This window comes from Podarcis bocagei, assembly GCF_964188305.1.
Source record: "Podarcis bocagei genome assembly, chromosome: 12".
Taxonomy (NCBI): Eukaryota; Metazoa; Chordata; class Lepidosauria; order Squamata; family Lacertidae; genus Podarcis; species Podarcis bocagei.
This window is the reverse complement of record NC_138137.1, coordinates 32813376-32832698: the sequence shown is the minus strand read 5'-3', so window position 1 is coordinate 32832698 and position 19323 is coordinate 32813376. Positions and strand designations below refer to the sequence as shown.

The window sequence follows — 19323 nt, the reverse complement described above, 5'->3', positions numbered from 1 at the left end:
TGCTTTTAACAATCAGCTTTGCCAAGGAATTCAAAGGTCTTATCTTCAACAGTGCACAAATGCTATTTCCCAGAAGAAAGAAAAAGCAAGCAAATCTTCCCAACATCCATGAAAAAGGAGAGTAACTAACTTTAGGTTGCAAAATTCCATATGGCTCACAGACTGACTCAACTTTTTAAACGCGAGGGGGTCATTAGTCCTGCCGTGCAGGAAATGGGGGAAAATGTGAGCCTGACATAGCATCAAACCACGGTTTAGTGTTACGTGCAGACACAGCCACCATGCCAGTGGTTCTTCACAGTTCAATTATCTCTTGAGCCTGCCACAGAAGTCCATTTAACTGAATGCGCCACAGGCTGAAGTGGGACTCTCTCCAATATGCCATATCATTCATTGGTTGTGAATTCTGCATTGTAACACAGTACGCATACTTTGCAGAATGTTTATATTTTAACATTTTTCCAAGCTGTCTCCAAGCCAACGTTTGAATGAATGAAAGAACATTCAGCCTTCAAACATCTGCAAAGGACACCAGGAAGCATACTAACATTATGCTTGCTCAGGACCAGAGCTCAGTATGAGATGCAAACAGTCAGAACATGGGATGCTGATGCCAATATCTAAGTGCTACTGTTAGCAAAGCAATTTTCACCCTTACAAAAATCAAAGAAGGGGATGGAACTTTATTACAGATGCATTAAAAGCTGGTTGCTATGGCAGTAGTCCTAAGAAACTCAACACTGCGAAGCAAATGTAGCAATATATTTGACTCGAGGAAAGCCTGTACTGAATGAGATTCGTAATCAGGTCTGTGCACAAATGAAATTTTAAAAAAAATATTAAACTCCACATTTGAGAAGGAATTTAAGCACAATGCTAGTACACATACAAATAAGTTTTCACACACTCATCATCTTCTTCTTCTAAGGTTAAACGTTCCAGAGAATTTGAAATTCATTTATTTGTTACAGTAGGGTACCAATATAGTATTTCAAGGTCTTTCTCCTTATCAAAGTGTCTCCAAGCTACACTTTGCCCATTCCCCAATTCCTGTGTATTTCTCCTCCATCGTCCACATACTACTAGCATAATGTTGGCATTAACACTGTGGCAAACCAGTTTGCATCACCAAAATATGCATACTATTACATAATGTAGCTGTGCGAAGCAAGTAGACTCCTTTGACAGGGGAACAGTGCCATTTATCTTCCTCCAAATCACATCGAGTGTGTGCTCTCTAATGTAAGTTGCTGTGTGTATAGTTCCTCAGAAAAATACAGCCTAGAATGGTGTTTCAAGCAATGTTTTTTTCCAAGTAAAGCTGACATGATTGATAGCAGGACATGGTCAAAGTGACCCCTCATTGATAGGGGGGCCTGTGAACACAGCCCAGCACTTACTTAGGGTTGTAAATGGTTTTGCACTACAGTGGTACCTCTGGATACAAACGTAATTCGTTCTGGAGGTCCGTTCTTAACCTTGAATCCGTTCTTAACCTGAGGTACCACTTTAGCTAATGGGGCCTCCTGCTGCTGCCGCACGATTTCTGTTCTCATCCTGAGGTAAAGTTCTTAACCTGAGGTACTACTTCTGGATAAGTGGAGTCTGTAACCCGAAGTGTTTGTAACCCAAGGTATCACTGTACTAGAAGTGCTTCTGCTTGCAGAAGGAGGGACACTTCGTTTTTACCAATTCCCACCAACTGCAACTTTCAATGCTACATCCCATATTGTTACAGAGGTTTCTCCCCTCCCCAGCTTTTGGGGGGCAAGGGGAGCAGCAGGGGATAGGAGGGAAAGAAGCGTGTCTACTAGTGTAAGGTCACCACCGACTCATAAAGCAAGAATGTCCCTAAAATATATATTTCATATATTTAAATGGAATAAACAGAAGGAGGTGGGAATCGAGGCATTCAGATACTTTTGCTTCTTGGCAAGTGGGGATGTGCAAGTGAAAACAGTTTACACAAAGGCAGCAAAATGTTGTTTATTTTTTGATACTACGCTTGGGAAAAGCTTGGGGGGAAATGCAGGCAATGAAACGGAGGTCCGAGTACGAAAGGTTTTAAGTCTATAGGGCCCATCCTCAAACCGGCTCCAAAACTAATGAGCTACCAAGAGCTTTGCTAAGCAGCTCAACATGCTAGAAATAGTTGCCTGAATGTGAAATATTACCACCCGCCACTCCACCTCCACCCCACCCTCCACCCCCGCAACCAACCAGTTTGTAGGGCCGAATGTGCAGGGATCATACCTCTAAATTATAGCTAAAGTTTGAGGCTCTCTTGCCATCCACATTAAGATGTCATGCAAAATTTCATGCAATCTGTGGGTTAAATTAGATTAAGCATATTTAAAACCATGCAAAGCAGATGTGAGCTTTCAAGCTCAGCATCCTTCCCTTGGTGGCCCTTGGTGCTGAACAAGTTGCCAACCTCTGTGTCAGCAGAACATCAGCCTTACAAAACAAGACTTTCATGCAGAACTGCCCCAACAGGGAATAGTAGCTTGTTGGGACAGCACACAAAAAATAAATTACCCTGATGGTGCAACGGGTCATCTGATAACAGCCTCAACGTTGCTGGCTACTACTCTGGGCCTGAGAAGATAGTATCACGATCTTCTGGAGAAGGAAACCTTACATGAATGGCTAAATGGATTTATCATGTATAAATTTTAACTCCTTCTCTCGCATCCAATGGCTGGGCTAAAGATACTAGCAAAAAACAAACACAAAAAGAACAGGGGTGGGGAATAAACAAAAGTAAACAAGAGTCTTCTGCCCTCCCTTTAACATCCTCTATGCACCTTTGTCTCAATGGGACAAGGTCCCTAGGCATGACCCAGATATGGGAAAATTACTTACAGCTACTAGACATTCTTCAACGAAAGGTGTCAACATGTGAGGCCGGATTGTGACCATAATGTCTCTAAAGTCAATGGCAGTGACTCTTCCAGCTTGGGCATTATCTCGCTGTACAAATGCTTGCTTTGCATGTTCCAGCTGGATTTCCTGGAGGGGTAAATAAAACAACAGTTAACTAAGGTTCATAACTAACTTTGCCACATTCTCTCTCTTATTTAAGAATTCACTGAAGAGTACACAATTCTTTAAAAATAAAGAGCCCAAAAGATACTCAAGATGCCCTCCAGATGCTGTCAGACTACATCTCCTATTAGTTCCAGACAGTGATAATGGGAACTGGAGTCCAGTAAGATTTGGAAGGTTGCTGCAGGCTATTAGTTTAGCTTTGGGAATGGGGTGATGATCAGAACTCTGCTGGGAGTCAGCATCCTCTTCACAGCATGAAGCTTTCCAATGTCCCATGGAGCTCAGGACAGTTAACTCCATTTTAAGTTTGTAGGTTAAATATGTTCTCCAAAGTGATCTCAACCTTTTAGATAGGATTTCTGTAGATTAATGCCCATCTAATTATGCTTAGGATCAAACTCTTTATTTGCAAAACAGTAAGTATCGAGATAGTAATTTTGTTTTCTTTTTGTGCAGTCATGAAGATCTTCCAAAGTCTGAAATTCTAATGTTGAGGGTTGGATCCCAACAGCCCCTTGCATGGATGTTGGGAGTCCCTATCTGTTCACAGTTCAGGACTTGGTTCCAGCAGAGCTTCCACAAACTGAATAGTGCAAGGACAAGGTGGTGAAGCCAGGGTCCAAGAGCCCCCTATTCTCTATCCAATGAGTGCAATTATTAGCTCATAAGCAGCATTTTCTACCATTTCTACTATGTTTTTACTGTATCAGGAAACCTGCTTTCTTGATGAATTGTTTTAACAAATCGTCTTCTTAGCGATGCTGTGAACACTTTGAAATATGTAGACAGAAAGGCTGAAAGGTTGTGCTGCAAGGTATTAAAATAAAATATTAACAACAATGAGCAAATACTGTTCAATTGATTTGATGGTTTTAGTATTCAAGACACAGGATGAGATCTAATCCAACTCCATTCAGTGGAGGGAATTAAGTACACGCATAACACTTCCACACTGAAACCAATGGGCTAATTTTGGCAGGTGAAGGCAGTGTCTGCTCTAGGTTCCAGAGGCCCCAAGGCAAGACACCCTTCATGACCCCCTCTCCCTCAGTGCTTCTGTCTCACAGAAGAAGCAGCTGTGGCCCTCCACAAGTTGTTAAGACTCCAACTCCCAACTTTCCCAACCACTGAACTTGCTGTCTGGGACTGATGGGAGCTGGAGTCCAACAACATCTGGACAGACATAGGCTCTCCATCCAAGCTCTACCTCCTGACCATAGCTGGTCCACAGAGATCTCATCAGTGGGTCATCAGTAGATGCTCAGCCAAGCCAATCCTTGCCATTGGCCCTGCCATAGATTTAAAAGAGAATCCAGTGTAAGATCAGCCCATGTCGGTGGTGACCCCCACTTGCAGAATGCTCTCCCTAAGGAGGCCAGCCGAGCACCGTCTTCATCTATCTGTAGGCACCACGCAAAGACTTTTCTCTCTATTGGCATTTTTGGCCATTAATTTGAAGGGTGGCACTGTGGTCTCTTTGATGGGGTGAGATGTCTTAAGTCCTGCCTTCTATCTGTTCAACTGTGTTTTTCGAGTCTTATTAGATTATCTTAATTGGTATTAATGTTAAGTCGCTTCAGCTCACTCTGTGAGAAAAGCAACTTGACCGCTATAAGAAATATTATTACTGTTACTATTACTGAATTCAAAAATATCCTAATATCCTTCATTTCTGCAGCTTAGTCCTGCTGTGAGTTATGTCCTATAACAATATACACTGAAGAGTTTCGAGACTCAGCAAAGAAAGGGTTAAAGCAACTTTGCAAGAAAAATAAATTCAGTTGCTTCTCAATGCAAAATAAATGGCCTGCCAAACGTCCCCTAGATTAGAGGTGGCGTAATCCCTCTACATAACTTTAAAAACAGCTTCGTTCCTTGACGCTGGGTGTCTGAATTCCTAAAAACCACAATAAGTGTTTATACAAAATTAATTTGCAGTTGATAACAGGAACTCTGACACCAGAGCTTTAATGAAAGGATTTCCCAACTTGATTTTCGCCCCCCTCCCCTACCCCCAACTTTCCAAACTCTATTTTTCCTGTTACAGCTCATAAAGCTATTTTATTTTCCAGGTACGGGGAGGTTATATTCAGGTATGACTGATATTTCCAATTGATCAACAATTCACTTGATGTAGTGCAGTACAATCCTTCCCACTGCTGCATATTGTGAGGTCCCATTGACAGGTATTATTACCTCATCAACGAGCATGCCAGAACAGAATGCTAGCTTACATTTGAAGTTATTTAACAAAGCCATAAAATGAGGACATGTAAAACATAATGTGAAAAACTGGTGTTTGGGCAGAGATTTCAGACTTTGTGTGAGCCTCTTGCTTAAACCTTATTTGGAAGTGGGCTACACTCTCTTTCCTGAAGAAAACTCGCCATTTGTGCAATCTTATGAACAGTTCTGTTTTATAAATACTAAAACAAATGCTTGTTCACTTAAAAATTCAATTTTGTTCATTGTGTTAAAAAATAATAATCTTCCAATTCTATTTATCCATCCTATTTACATGCTGCCTTTGATTCAAAGAGTTCAAGAGTGATGAACATAGTTTGTCATTTCTTCTTCTTCTTCTTCTTCTTCTTCTTCTTCTTCTTCTTCTTCTTCTTCTTCTTCTTCTTCCTATACCACCCTTCAGTCAAGGATCACAGGGTGATTTATTTTATCTCCTGACATCCTTGTCAAGCAGATAAAGCTGAGTACCAGTGATTTACCCAAGATTATCCAGTAAGCTTTGCTGAGATTTGAACCAGTCTCTCCTTGGTGGTGGCCCCGCTGTTCTGGAATCCTTCTAGTTAGGTTTTTTAAAAAACAAAACAAAAACCTACTGTCTTTCTTTAAGAAAGCTTAGGCAACCTAATTTCATTTGTCCCATGCCTCTACTTGTTTGTATCCACTCAATGGGTTTAGGGATTTTCTCTCTTTCTCTCTGCATGTTGCACTGTAAGGGCTTGGCCCTGATAAGCAACTAATAAACAGTTGGCAGAAATAAAGAGTAATAATCCCAAACCCAACCTTCCATTCACTGAACCACATTGTGGTTAAATTTGTCATAAAAAAGAAATAAAAACTTTGAGGCCTTTGAGATTAATTTATTTATGCTAAGAAACACTTTCTTCTATAATCAATTACTACCATGTCTTAGACTCCTACCCTAAACAGGGGAGAGAAAAAGTGTGTGTTGGGGGTATCTAGTCTACATTCTTATTTCCTGGTGTTTTAATCCATGTACAGTCGTACCTTGGTTTTCGAACAGCTTGGTTCTCGAACTTTTTGGCTCGCCTGATTAGCATTTTGGAAGCTGAATGTCCAATGGAGCTTATGTGGCTTCCGATTGGCTCCAGGAGCTTCTTGCAGCCAATCAGAAGCAGTGCTTTGGTTTCTGAATGTTTTGGAAGTCGAACGGATTTCCAGAACGGATTCCCCTCGACTTCCAAGGTACGACTGTACACTGTATGTTTTATTTTTGAATTGCAAGTGCTCTTGCTTGTTTGCTTGGGAGTCATGTTGCCAATTTAAAAATGGTCCAGGGGGGACACCTTTGACTATTCATGCATGCTAACACTTTCAGTTAGAGATGCCAGCTCTAAAGCCATTTCAGAACAATGCCCCCCTCTCCTCTCCCTGTACACTGTTCTGAGGGTTCCTTTGACCCCCCCCCAGGCAATTTTGGGGTATGTAGGGTGTGCATGGCAGGAGGGAGGGGGAAGCCCCATTCTGCAAGTAGAAGTCTTCACGCAGGGCTTTCATTGGCAGGACTCGTTAGGTGAATCCTGCCCAGAGTTTATAAATCCATGCGGAATCAAATTAGATGTGTGTTTCCCTGTGAGACCCTTAAAACTTCCACTGTCTTTTTAAAAAACTACAGCTTCACTAGTAACATGTCCATGTACTTCTGTTTAATCAAAGCTATTTCCAATATTGACATTGCAACTCCTTACAAAGGTGACAGAATGATAATAACTGCAGTCAGAAGGATCTTACAAGCTATTTACCTTTATTCGTATTATTTTATAAACCTATACTGAGTGGGGCAGTATTTGCAGAATAATTTTAAAGTACACCACGGTGCCTCATCTGGTACAAATTAAGAGGAATATATAATTCACGCAGAGAGACAACGGCGTCCCCCTGCAGTCTTAAGGTCCAAGGTCTAGATGCCAGAACAAGGTGATCGACTCATATACATGAAAAGCATCAAAGGACAAGGGTTAAATGCCAACGGTTGCTTAATCCAAAGCAAGATTTCTTAAAGATGTGAACAGCCACTCTAAATCTCCAGCTATGGGCAGAGAAACTAGAATGTTATCTGGCCCATTCAGCTGCTTAGAAGCTAGGTACCGTATTCCCAGACCCATGGTGGCTGGCTGTGATGGTTGCCCTACTAGGAATGCTTAAAGGCATTCTGCATACAGATGTTAAAAACAACAACACCCAGCCCTTCCAGACAGTCTGCAGGTGCAAAGAATTGAGATTCCAGGAATCACTGCACTGGAAAGTGTTGCATTGTTTATGGCAGATAGAGTACGTGGCAGATTGGCTTTTGTATAGCAGAATTGCCTTTGAGAAGAACCACAGTGCACCAGTGTATACAGAAATATACTGTACATTTCCATGGGATCCCTGTAGTGGCGTGGCAGAAGGGTTGTCCCAGGAGAGGGCTAGGCTATACTTCCTCTTGACTATGTCATAGATTGCACAACACTTACTATGCCCAAGGGAACTTAATGGGGGCCACTGAGAATCAAGCTCTTTGCCTTGCCCTGCTCCATTCTGGGTTCGATGCCCTGATGTGAGAGTTATGACTTCATGAGAACTGGATTCCACCTCTTTCTCAACTTCCTCCAAGGAGCTTAGGGCAAATACATGGTGATTATCCTACCAACACTTATCCTTCCAATATTTGTTTACTTATTTATAATCTGGATTTTCAATATAACAAGGCAGTATAAAGGTAAAGGGACCCCTGATCATTAGGTCCAGCCGTGGCCAACTCTGGGGTTGCAACGCTCATCTCGCTTTATTGGCTGAGGGAGCCAGCGTACAGCTTCCGGGTCATGTGGCCAGCATGACTAAGCCTCTTCTGGCGAACCAGAGCAGTGCACGGAAACGCCGTTTACCTTCCCGCCGGAGGTATTTATCTACTTGCACTTTGATATGCTTTCGAATTGCTAGGTTGGCAGGAGCAGGGACTGAGCAACGGGAGCTCACCGGGGATTTGAACTGCTGACCTTCTGATCGGCAAGCCCTAGGCTCTGTGGTTTAACCTACAGCGCCACCTGCGTCCCTTATACAAAATGTAGTAAGCTATTAAAATTTACATAAGCACTAGGACAATAACATTATACCAGAATGTATGGGAATATTGTATACTGCTGCTTTCCCCTTTCCCCCCTTTTTTGCTTTTATATGTATCTGTTGTTGTTTTTCTCCCTCTCACTTTTCCTTCTTTTTTTCTGTATCACTTTATTTCTTTTAACTGAAATTACCTTAATAAAATATAGTTATTTTTAAGACCTCTGCCACCTGAATTCATTTTTTTGCATCAAGCATTTCTAACAAATCATGGTACTGGCTGATCAGTGAGAAGCTGCTGTCTTGAACTGGTTGCCAGACAGCTGGGTGGGACGGACTTGTGCCGCTAGTATGATGCTGGGAATCTGGAACACCAACTCCTTGAAATGGGCTAGAATTTGCCCTGAAATTGTCCCTCAGTGGCGAGAATGGTTAGATATGAAGGATAGTGAAGTCAGCAAAAGGGGGATCATTAAAACGAACAGAATGTGATTATACTGTATCAGGAATTCCAACATCCTCTTCAGACAAAGAGTTAATGAGGCTCCATCTCCTCTACCAATTCAATTTGAAGCATTTGTCCTCGTAGCATTATCTTAATTATTCCTCATCAAAATGATAACACTTCCTACTGTGAACTAACATCCTTATGTAAACAAAATTACAGGCTCCATAGTCCTGAAACACGATCCTTTGTCAAAACTATCTTGTGTAATGGCTCTTTAGAGCCTACCCAATGGAAACACAAACAGAAGCACTCATCCTGCCTTAAGAAGTTTTCAGCGCCGCGTCTGCCATTGCTACCATGTATTTAAAGTAAATTCCCACCCCAAGTGTCGGATATAAATAAATGCAAAACATTTGTTCCAAAGTAAATACAAAAGTTATCTGCAATGTATGGAAAAAAATAATAAAAAATCTTAAGATAGGGGTTGATGAGGAGAACCGTTGTAAATCCCCAAATTCCTTCCTTCCCCTCATCTCTCTCCCTCCCTCTCTTCCCCTTGCACAAACAAATGTCCAATTTAAAATGTCGCATTGATACTGGGAGCTGGTTGGTCTCCCATAAGTTCGTTGTAAGCCACTGATACATTCCAGTTCCCCATTAGGAGAAGGAATTCATTCAGTCCCACACAGGTTAAAGCTGCCACTTCCAGACTTTAGGTTTGGCAACGTTTGTCTGAGTTGCATCTAATTTGATACTCTGCCTTTCGGTCACAAATATCCAACGTAGATGAACTCGTAGCTGAAATAGGGGTGGGGATATCCAAGGGCCTTTAATCATCTTGAGTGCCAGCTCCTCAGAACCACACCTACAAGATTAAATTGAATTGGATCCTTTTCAAAAAAACATCTACGCTGCTTTCAGATGCCAAGAGAAAAATTACTGCTTAGGCAGCAATTTCACCACTAGCCAATCACAGTTCATGGGCACACACAAACATCCCGAGCAGTCTCAAAAAAAAAAGACAGATAGATACTGTGCAATGAAACATGGAAAGTAAGGGGAAGGGAATAAACCTTGCAATTCTTCTTTTATTATTATTCTTTTATTCAGACAAACATTTATTGCCAAAACTCACCAGTAAGAACTGGGTGAACTCTGCATAATTGAGGCGCCTTTTCCGATCTTTTCCAAAATGCAGCTGCACAAACTCTGAATCCCAGTTAAAGGGAATATGCTGGTGAATTGTGGTCTGGCCAAAAACCTGCTTAACATCCTCTGGGGAAGGAAAGGGGAGGGGGGAGAGAGAAGGAGAAAGAGAGAGAGATGATTATAAAAGCAGATGCAAAAATTGGTAAAAATCTGTTCATTCGATGAGAGCTTGTGCAACATTAACAGATTTTCATTTAAATAAACAATAACTCTGGATTAAGTAGCTCAGAGACTCAGATGTTCTGCTAGGTTATACCTGCGCTTGCCTTGTCATGCTTCCTTCTTTCCGAGTGATGCTGTAGCACAGGGGTTGGCAACCTAAGGCCCATGGATCCCCACCGCCTGCTCAGGGACCCACGCCGCCCACTCAGTCAGCTCCCATACCAGCACAGAGCAGAGCGGGGACCGCCTTCCACGATGCTGGCTGGCTTCCCATTGGATGCAGGAAGCTCCTGCAGCCAATGGGAAGCTGCGCACGCCTCCTCTGTGCCAGAAAGAGCGCCGGAAATAGCGTTTGCACATGCGTGCGTGCACGCACTCTGGCCCACCACAGCATCTGCGGGATCGTGAACTGGCCCAAGCCACAAAACCTTTCCCAACCCCTGCGTAGCATAACACCACAGTATGGACATGGATGCAGATAAGCGACCAATGTGTCCTCTAACACTTGACAGACCTAACACTTGGCAGTCCTCACCTCACCGACCCATCCCTTACTCATGCTCTACATGAAAAATTATGTCATTCATCAAAGCAGGGAAACCCACAGCTGCAACTCCCATCATTTCCAACTACTGGCCATTCTGGCTAGGACCAATAAAGAGAGTCTGAGGGTGTCTGAAGGGCCACAGGATCCTCATCTCCACAGTAAAGAGATAGAAACTGCAGTCCTCATTTTGTCATCTTGCACTTGAGGAAGACCAGTTTGGAAATGTCATGGAGAACTGCACCATGTAGTCCAGCTGTCACCCAGCACTTTGCCCGATTTATCAAAACGGTAATAATGAACACTATAATAAATACATTCATCCTGCAAGTCAGCACTGGCCGTTCAAATAATTGTGCATTTTCAATAGGATTCCTAGTGCAGAAAACCTGCCCCTCCCCTGCTTCATATCACTTACTATTCCAAATTCCTTGCCCTCCAAATGTCTGAAAATTGGCATTTCACACTACCAATTGATTACACACAAATCACTGTTTTCCCTCCTTGTTCAGCATGCATCCCTGAAAACTGCAGTACGTGTGTTTCCCAAAAAGCGATGCCATAAACTGACTCCAGTGTATCTTTTTAAAATTAGGATTAGCCGGTTTCCTGACAGGGTGCACACTGAATTATATGGTGCAACTACTTCACCAGAAAATCACCTATTTATTGCTCTTATTGACATCTTGTGATGGCTATGAAACAGGGTATCCCCTTTGCTGTTCATCTTTTATATACTTCTTTCCAACCACCGTTCATGGTTCGCAAACTCCAATACAAGCTCACTAGACTGGTTCTTAAATTTTTCCTTCTTTCTTCACTGGATTCATCACTCATTCATCTAGAATAATCCACTGATCAGAGTCCTTACTCAATGGACATACTGCCTGAATCAAATATAGAGATCACTCATGCCCATGAACCATTTTTACAGGGCTTTGGCTTCAGATTTAACTGCCAGGTCTGGTTCTCATGCACATTTAGAAAACTATCCACTTTGCTTCTCCTCCACTCCTTCCACATTACCAGGAGCTAAGTTATGGTTTGGCTCAGCACAGTATGCAAGCCCAGACTCACGGTTTGTCTCACTTTAAACAAGCAATGATCCATAACCCTAAATGGCCTCGGCCCAGTATACCTGAAGGAGCGTCTCCACCTCCATCGTTCAGCCCAGACACTGAGGTCCAGCTCTGAGGGCCTTCTGGTGGTTCCCTCACTGCGAGAAGTGAGGTTACAGGGAACCAGGCAGAGGGCCTTCTCGGTAGTGGTGCCCGCCCTGTGGAACGCCTTCCCATCAGATGTCAAGGAAATAAATCTGACTTTTAGAAGACATCTGAAGGCAGCCCTGTTTAGGGAAGTTTTTAATGTTTGAAGTTTTATTCTGTTTTTAATGTTATGTTGAAAGCCACCCAGAATGGCTGGGAAAACCCAGCCAGATGGGCAGGGTAGAAATAAATAATAATAATAATAATAATAATAATAATAATAATAATAATAATAATAATAATTGCAGCTTATTCTTGGTTTATTGCTTGTGGTTTGCTTGGGGACACACAAACCATGAGCCTGGATTCACACATTAAGCCAGACCATGCTTTAGCTCCCAGTAGCATAACAGCAGCTCTTGGGAAAGACCAAATTGATCAAGATTTTCCAAATGTGCCCCAGCACACTTGACTGATGATGCTGAGCCCCACTACAGTTCTCCCTGTACCATTCTTTTGCTTCCTGCTACACTGGTCCAATTGCCAGAAACTAGCTTTTGAAAGAAGAAATGAAAAACATGGTCATCTAAAGCAGGAAGCCATTTTTTTTTTTTTAAACTGCTCATTCCCTGTAGCAGATAACGAATGAAAACGAATCACACAGTTTTACTCACCAATTCCCACCCCTCCATTTATTATTATTTTTTTAAAGTTAAACCTATTAGGTCAGAAATGACTACAACCTATACAGACACTGGAGAGAAAAACCACCTAAGACCACCACCTGCAAATGAAAACTGATGACTTAAAAAAAGAATTTTGTGTTGACAACTATATAACTGTAAAAGCCTTGCATGGATTTGAGGCTCATAGTTCTATGATCCATACATTAACCTTGTTCCAGCACTCCTCCCCAAATAATTATAGTCTGGAGCCACCAGTGAATATAGGATTTTCCTGGGCTTTCCTTGAGTTCTGCAGTTCTAGGACAACAAACACTTGGAAGAGGTAGGACACTTCTCTGGAGATGCTCCTTCTATGACAGACAGCTGGCATCAAGGTGTCTCATTCCTACCATTGAGTTTTTCCTGGCTTCCCAGTGGCATTTGTTCCTCTACCTGTATGGATTTTTTCCTAGAAGTCAATATTTAATTGTCTTCTGCAGGGGACGGGAGTGGGGAGATAACCCAACCAATTCCCTTTTTTATTATTGAATTCAAGTTCAGGATTATTTTCATATAATATCACGACGTGAGTCTTGATTAGGTAATGAAACTACCCGGAAAATGCCATTTTCTATGCAGCCAAGCAACCGTGCTGGAATCTTTATTTTTGAATCTTTACTTTGTAATCTTAAAAAAGGAAGAACCTGCAACTTGACAGAGAATAATAAGCTTCCACCTTGCCAGTACAGCGAACGACTGGCTAAGAAAGGCACAGCTATCTTCTGCTAAGCAAAGAGCACAAGGCAAATTGGAGATTTCATAAGAAGCTAAATTGCATAATGGCGTAAGTACCAAGGTTGCCTTTTCAAAGCTTTTGACAAGGCCCTTTTATATTAATCATTGTTAAGGGTCTGAAGGCAAGGGAAGCGACGCAGTAGAATTAGAGCCGAGGCTTCGAATCCCATATTCAAGGCTGTAAGAAAATGAATACAGAACTGCAACTAAAAATTAAACTAAACATCACAATTACAGCAAAAGTCATATTATATGATTAACAAATCAATATGGCATTTATAATCTATAAAACAATGCTAACATCATTAACAAACCAGCAACAACAACAACAAAAGCTAAGCTCTGTAAAGTTCATACACACACTCTATTCAGTTCGTTAAAATACACAGAAAAAACACAGAAAGCCCATTGGTAAGTGTTTCAGATAATATTCTGTAACAATCATAACACTGTCCCAACTGCTTCCTTCGCCCCAAACTCCCTGGAAAACCAGGGAGATAATCTGAATCTTGCCAGTGGGAAAGGACATCTAGGAGAGATTGACCACAACATTGATGGGACCAGTGCAGTGGCGTAGCGTGGGGGGTGCAGGGGGGGCCGGCCACACCGGGCGCAACATCTGGGGGTTAGGGTTAGGGGGCACAAATCCACGGGTTAGGGGGCGCAAATTACTTGCCTTGCCCCGGGTGCTGACAACCCACGCTACGCCACTGGACCAGTGACAGATTTTATTTTTGCAATTCTGCAAATCTTTGGGGGGGGGGTCCCCTCTCACCTGGAGAGTGTAATGATACCTTCTTTTTTGCTGGTGGCAGTGATGCTGTTTTGGCTACATAGGCAATGGCACACATACATAAGCGCTGGAAACAGAGGGAACAACACAGATTCTGAACCTGAAAGGTCCATGCAGTCAGCATGACTCATATCCATTGACAGACTTATTGTCCATGAATTTGTCTGATTGCCTTCTTAATCCTTCTAAATCTAGCAGCGATGTTCTGCAGTGGCCAACCAGGTAGTTCTAGAAAGCCTGCAAGCAGGACTGTGACAGCAATAACACTTCTGCATCCACAAAACAGAGGACCAACTTGGATGCAGTCATACAAGAATTCTCACATCTCCATCCATATTTCTGTGGGCTTTGGGGAAAACTTGCAGCTAATTCTATATATGTCCACCCAGAAGTAGGCCCTACTGAGATCAGTGGGACTTACTCCCAGGTACATGACTATAAGATTGCATCCTTAGCATTACCACAAAGGTCCACACAAAAAATAGGATTTTGGACTCCCTCTGGGGCAGTGTCCAGAACTATGGGCAAACAGACAGAAGGTCCCATATTGAAATGCAACACCCCCCCATTGACTCCTCCCTATTTTAAGCAAAATCACACCCTTTTCTGGCTGTCTGAAACTAGTAGTTACACGTAATTCAAGCACTGAAAATTGGGTTGCAAATTGTCAAAATGGGAGCCACGGTCAGCAGGCATAATGCTCATTTGTACAGAGCTGGTTTTAAATTCATTTCATCCCATGCTACATGTTGACATTAATTTAATGCATCTATTTAACATGCATTTAACATGCAAAAAGTCAAAATGTTGTCTTTCCCTTACTGTCTTGTTCCCCGCTCCACTTAATGGCACATGAGCTGATAGAAGTAGAGAAACAGTTCCTGTCTCAATTGACCATTTCATGGTAATGTTACCCCCATTTATTTTGTCCTTTGCAAACATGAAATCAGATTCTCTACCTATTGGGCAATAAAGATTTTACTGATTTCAGCAAGACAACTCTCGAGTTTAATAAGCATTACACATGAAAGAATCCAGAGTTAAACAAACATGGTTCTAATGGCATTTATCTTTCGGACGCAACACGTGTCTATTTGCAACTGAACCAGCCTGAGATTCAAGACTGTAGCAATGTTGCCACACAACAGCAGTGGTGGGGTTTATCCCCCCAGTAGAGGCAGGTCAAATTCCTTCCAAAATTGCAGCTTAGTAAATGGGCCTTTTCTTCCACACCGTCGTCTTATGAAGGATGGTTATATTTCAGCTCTCAGTTAACCAGACAGTGACCTTATACTGTTTGAATTTACTCTCAAATTGGTTCTCTCCCACCTTCTCCATACCTATTTTTTCCTTCTCTCTCTCTTTTTAAGTTGAAACGAAGAAAGCAGAAAGCACAATATTTTAGCCATTTGAACAAGCTGCATTCTGAAATCAGTCCTGCTACCTGGAAGTGCTCTCCGTTACCTCTATCTTTCAAAATTGGAGCCATTATAGTCATTCGTGCAAATCCACATTTAGCCTTTCATAAAAGAGTGAATTTTTGACCCATTGAACTGGAAGAGCTTCTGCGCTGTTCTCCTGATCTTTGACAAGATAGCCCACAACAACAGAGAAGACAATTTCTTGCTGGTGTGAATTTGTATTCCGTTGTTAAACTCTGGATGCTCACGAGTGGTAATTCTGCTCCTGATAGCCTGCACTCTGATGATTCTGAATGGTTGCAACAAAGCCGTACGAGAAACCCAAATACCCGAATGCACTAAGCCCACTTATTGTTACTGAGAGGGGCCTGCCCAAGGAGGAGGGGGAAACTGACCTGGGCACGGTGAACTCCTCCTTGACACAGTGGAGTTGTGTTTGTGCACATTTTCTAATTGGGCCAGGGGAGACTGCAGCAGCAATCAATAGGAAACTCAGATGATCATCTCTGCCTCAGGTATAAGAGCAGCCTACTGGTGCTAAGCAAAAGGGAAGGTTTTCATTCTCTCCTACGATTCCCTTTCTCCAAGACTGGGAGAAATTCTGTGCTTACTAGGTGTACAGAAGAAGCTCTCCCAATTGGATAGCTCCGGGTAAACCCCACCGCTTAAACAAGATTCAAAGTTGGCCAATTGGCAATTTCAACAGACAACACATTATTAACCTATGCAAAAAAATAAACTGGGTAGCACAATACAGGTATGAGGAAGAGTGCCCACGACTGGGGCCTATTTGTGCAATACTTCTTCACTCCAGAATACCAGTCCATATGATTTTGGCTGATCATTTCATCTGCTACTCCTTTTTGGCTCCTGGTGCATTTAAAAAAATAAATATGTATTTTTCTGTAGTGGATGTCCGTGGTGGATGTCTGCAACTGCCAACTCACTAGTGTGAATTGCAATTTAGCGTTGATCACCTGAGATGTCCAACATGCTTCCTTAGGATTGGCTTACAACCAGTTTAGAGGAAGGATAGTTCTTTCAAGCTGCCAATTCTATGCCTGGGGGAGGCTGAGAGTGGACCTGGCCATCGTGCATTCCATATCCATTCTCTACTGGCCAGGAGTAGATGTCTATATTTACTCAACAACAGTTGAATAAATAGAAATTGCATTTCTATTCTCAAAACTAATCACAGCAGTTTAAAAAATGACACTAAAACTAACAAATGACCTAACCAGATCTTACATTATTTCTGCCATTCAGGGGGGAGATTAGAGCTAAAGTATTTGCCCCCTTCCAGCTCTCCCTCTCTCTCAAAGCATCAGCACTGCACCCTAAATGGTGTTAAGAGTGAACGAGGTAACAAGTGTGGGTTGCTTCACACAAGATGGAGTTCCCTGCACATAAAGTCCTCTCCTGCTAGAAACTGCATGCAATATCGCACAACACATGGCAAAATGCACACAATTCAACGTTGCTGCATGCGCCCATGAAACACAGGATATCAGCTACAAGCAGAAGTCACTGTATTTCCTACAAGTTAAAACCTCCGTGAAGGAAATTTTGTCGTGTGTGACACAGATCTCAGGTCACATAAAGATAACCTGCTTCTACGGCATTCATCCTAATTTGTTTTCAGGGAGGTTCTACAATGCCAAGTGAAGCAACTGTTATCCCACAGGCTCCAGTGCATTCCCCTGCCATTTTCCTTCCTGCAAAAAGTTGGATCATTCTGTGGCAGGAGCGGGAGTTGTCGCACAAGGGCACCAAATCCAATTAAATTGTGCAACTTGAGTTTGCCGTTACGCAACTGAATCCTACCTGCAGAATAGCGACATTCTGTAAGTGGCCTCGTTTTCCAATGAGGAGAAGGCCAACACGAAACTCAGGGTGACACTCCATGTATCTATCCACAAAAGTTTATCCCGTAATACATTTGCTTAAGCTGCCAAAATAATCTTTATTATTTCTGCAGTACTGAATTATTTTCTATTCCAGCTGGTTATTATAAGAACATCATAAACGGGGACTAGTGCCTGAGTTTGCTTCCCCCCGCCTCCCTTACAATCCTTTTTCCTTTTGTGTTATGCTTTTCTGATTGTAAGCCTGAGGACAGGGGTTGTCTTATTAATGATCTCTGTATGCCTTTTTTGGATGGTGGGGTAAAAATCCTATTTCTCTTTTAGCTATCATTTTCCATTTGCAAGCATTTCCAGCTGGTTCCCAGATCTCTTCTGCCTATATTCACGGATATCCAAATAGGCCAACAAGGGTCGTTCTACAGCCGCCTTAAAAATTAAGGTAACCTGACAGGCTTTTATTTACTCTGTTTGTAAAATGGAGACTTTGTCTGCCTTGCACTAGTGCTGCAGCGTCTGCAAAAAAGACAATGCAAGTTCCAAGCAATTACTTCTGATGTACGCAAGGCCAGAAGTTGTTAAATTTGCTTTGCCCCTGCGCAAGTGCAGCCCTTGGAATTAAAGATAAAGGTTATTTAAAAGGACTGTTAATTTTTAAAATGTTGACATTTAGACCCAAGCATCTAAACTTTTCTTTATTAAACCATCTAATAAAGGATATCAAAGAACTCTTACCTCTTTAATGAGGCATTAAAATACAGTAATACAAAAAAACGCAAAACTGTTAAGCCTCTTAAACCCCTGGACTTACATTATCAGCTTTTATGTGCCTGTCAACACTCAGGAGTAAGAAGCAATGGTTTATTCTCTGTCTCAAATTTAAAAGCCAACTAAACTTCCTTCCACCTTCCTGCTGAGATCTTTAACTCCTGGCAAAGAGCAGCAGCTCCATGTACAATGTGATACAAAAGGCTAAGGCAATCTCTATCCGTTGCAAGCCAAAAGCACACTACCATCTCCTGTTTCATGCTGTCTCTAGGAACAAACAACTAAGCCTTCCTTATTTTAAACAATATACGTAGCGGGTAATTTTGCTGAAGGGGGGCTGGGAAGGCTAGGAAGGAAAGTCCTTGATTCTCTGTGTTCCTAAACAGTGGTTTGGGCAAATCAAAGGTCCTAAAACTAGGACTAAAATTAAAAAGGAACTTCTAAAGATAATGCAGATATAAAAGAGATTGCTGAGAAAAGAGAAAAAGGGGTAGGTTGGCCCTATTTGGGATTAACGCAATCTAATGCTAAGCAGTATACGGCAAATATTTAACAGATTATGAAAATATTTACAGTGACCAGCATAGCAACCTAAAAGTGTAGCCAGGTTATAGCCAGAAGCTGGATTTCAGTGGTATGGCACAAATCCAACAGACTTACAAAACAAAGCCTAAAAGGAACATGGGAGGTTGCCAAATACCAAGCCAGACCATTGGTCCAACTAGTTCAGTACTGGCTGTACTGATTGGCAGGGGCTTGACAGGGTTACGGGAAGGTTTTTTCCCCTACCTTACAAGGAGAAGCTTGGGATCTTTTGTATACGAAGCATGTCTCAGTCACTGAGCTATTATTATTTCTAAGATATTACACTTATATAAATGCTACAGGGGATACAAAGCATAATTCTCACATGAGAATTTGAAATAAATTGTTCTTATAATGCATAAAAAAACCTACGTTACTGGGAACCATCTGTTAATCTGGGCCCTGCTAGATCTGAAGAACCATTAACTTTAGCAAACTGCACAGCAGAACAATTGTAGTGTCTGAACTCCCAGGGGAAACAGCATATATATCTATATCTATATCTCACTGT

At 42.0% G+C, this 19323-nt stretch overlaps 1 protein-coding gene across 3 annotated transcripts in view; it reads right to left on the bottom strand.

Annotated features, from left to right (window-relative positions):
* SLC25A13 (solute carrier family 25 member 13) overlaps positions 1 to 19323 on the bottom strand; it is a 109552-nt gene that overhangs the window by 47920 nt on the left and 42309 nt on the right. For all 3 annotated transcript variants that reach the window (XM_081164586.1, XM_081164585.1, XM_081164587.1), the window contains 2 exons: positions 9939 to 10078; positions 2866 to 3012 (listed from right to left, as the gene is read on the bottom strand). In XM_081164586.1, the coding sequence (XP_081020712.1) occupies positions 2866 to 3012; positions 9939 to 10078 (287 nt within the window). The remainder of the gene's footprint in view (positions 1 to 2865; positions 3013 to 9938; positions 10079 to 19323) is intronic.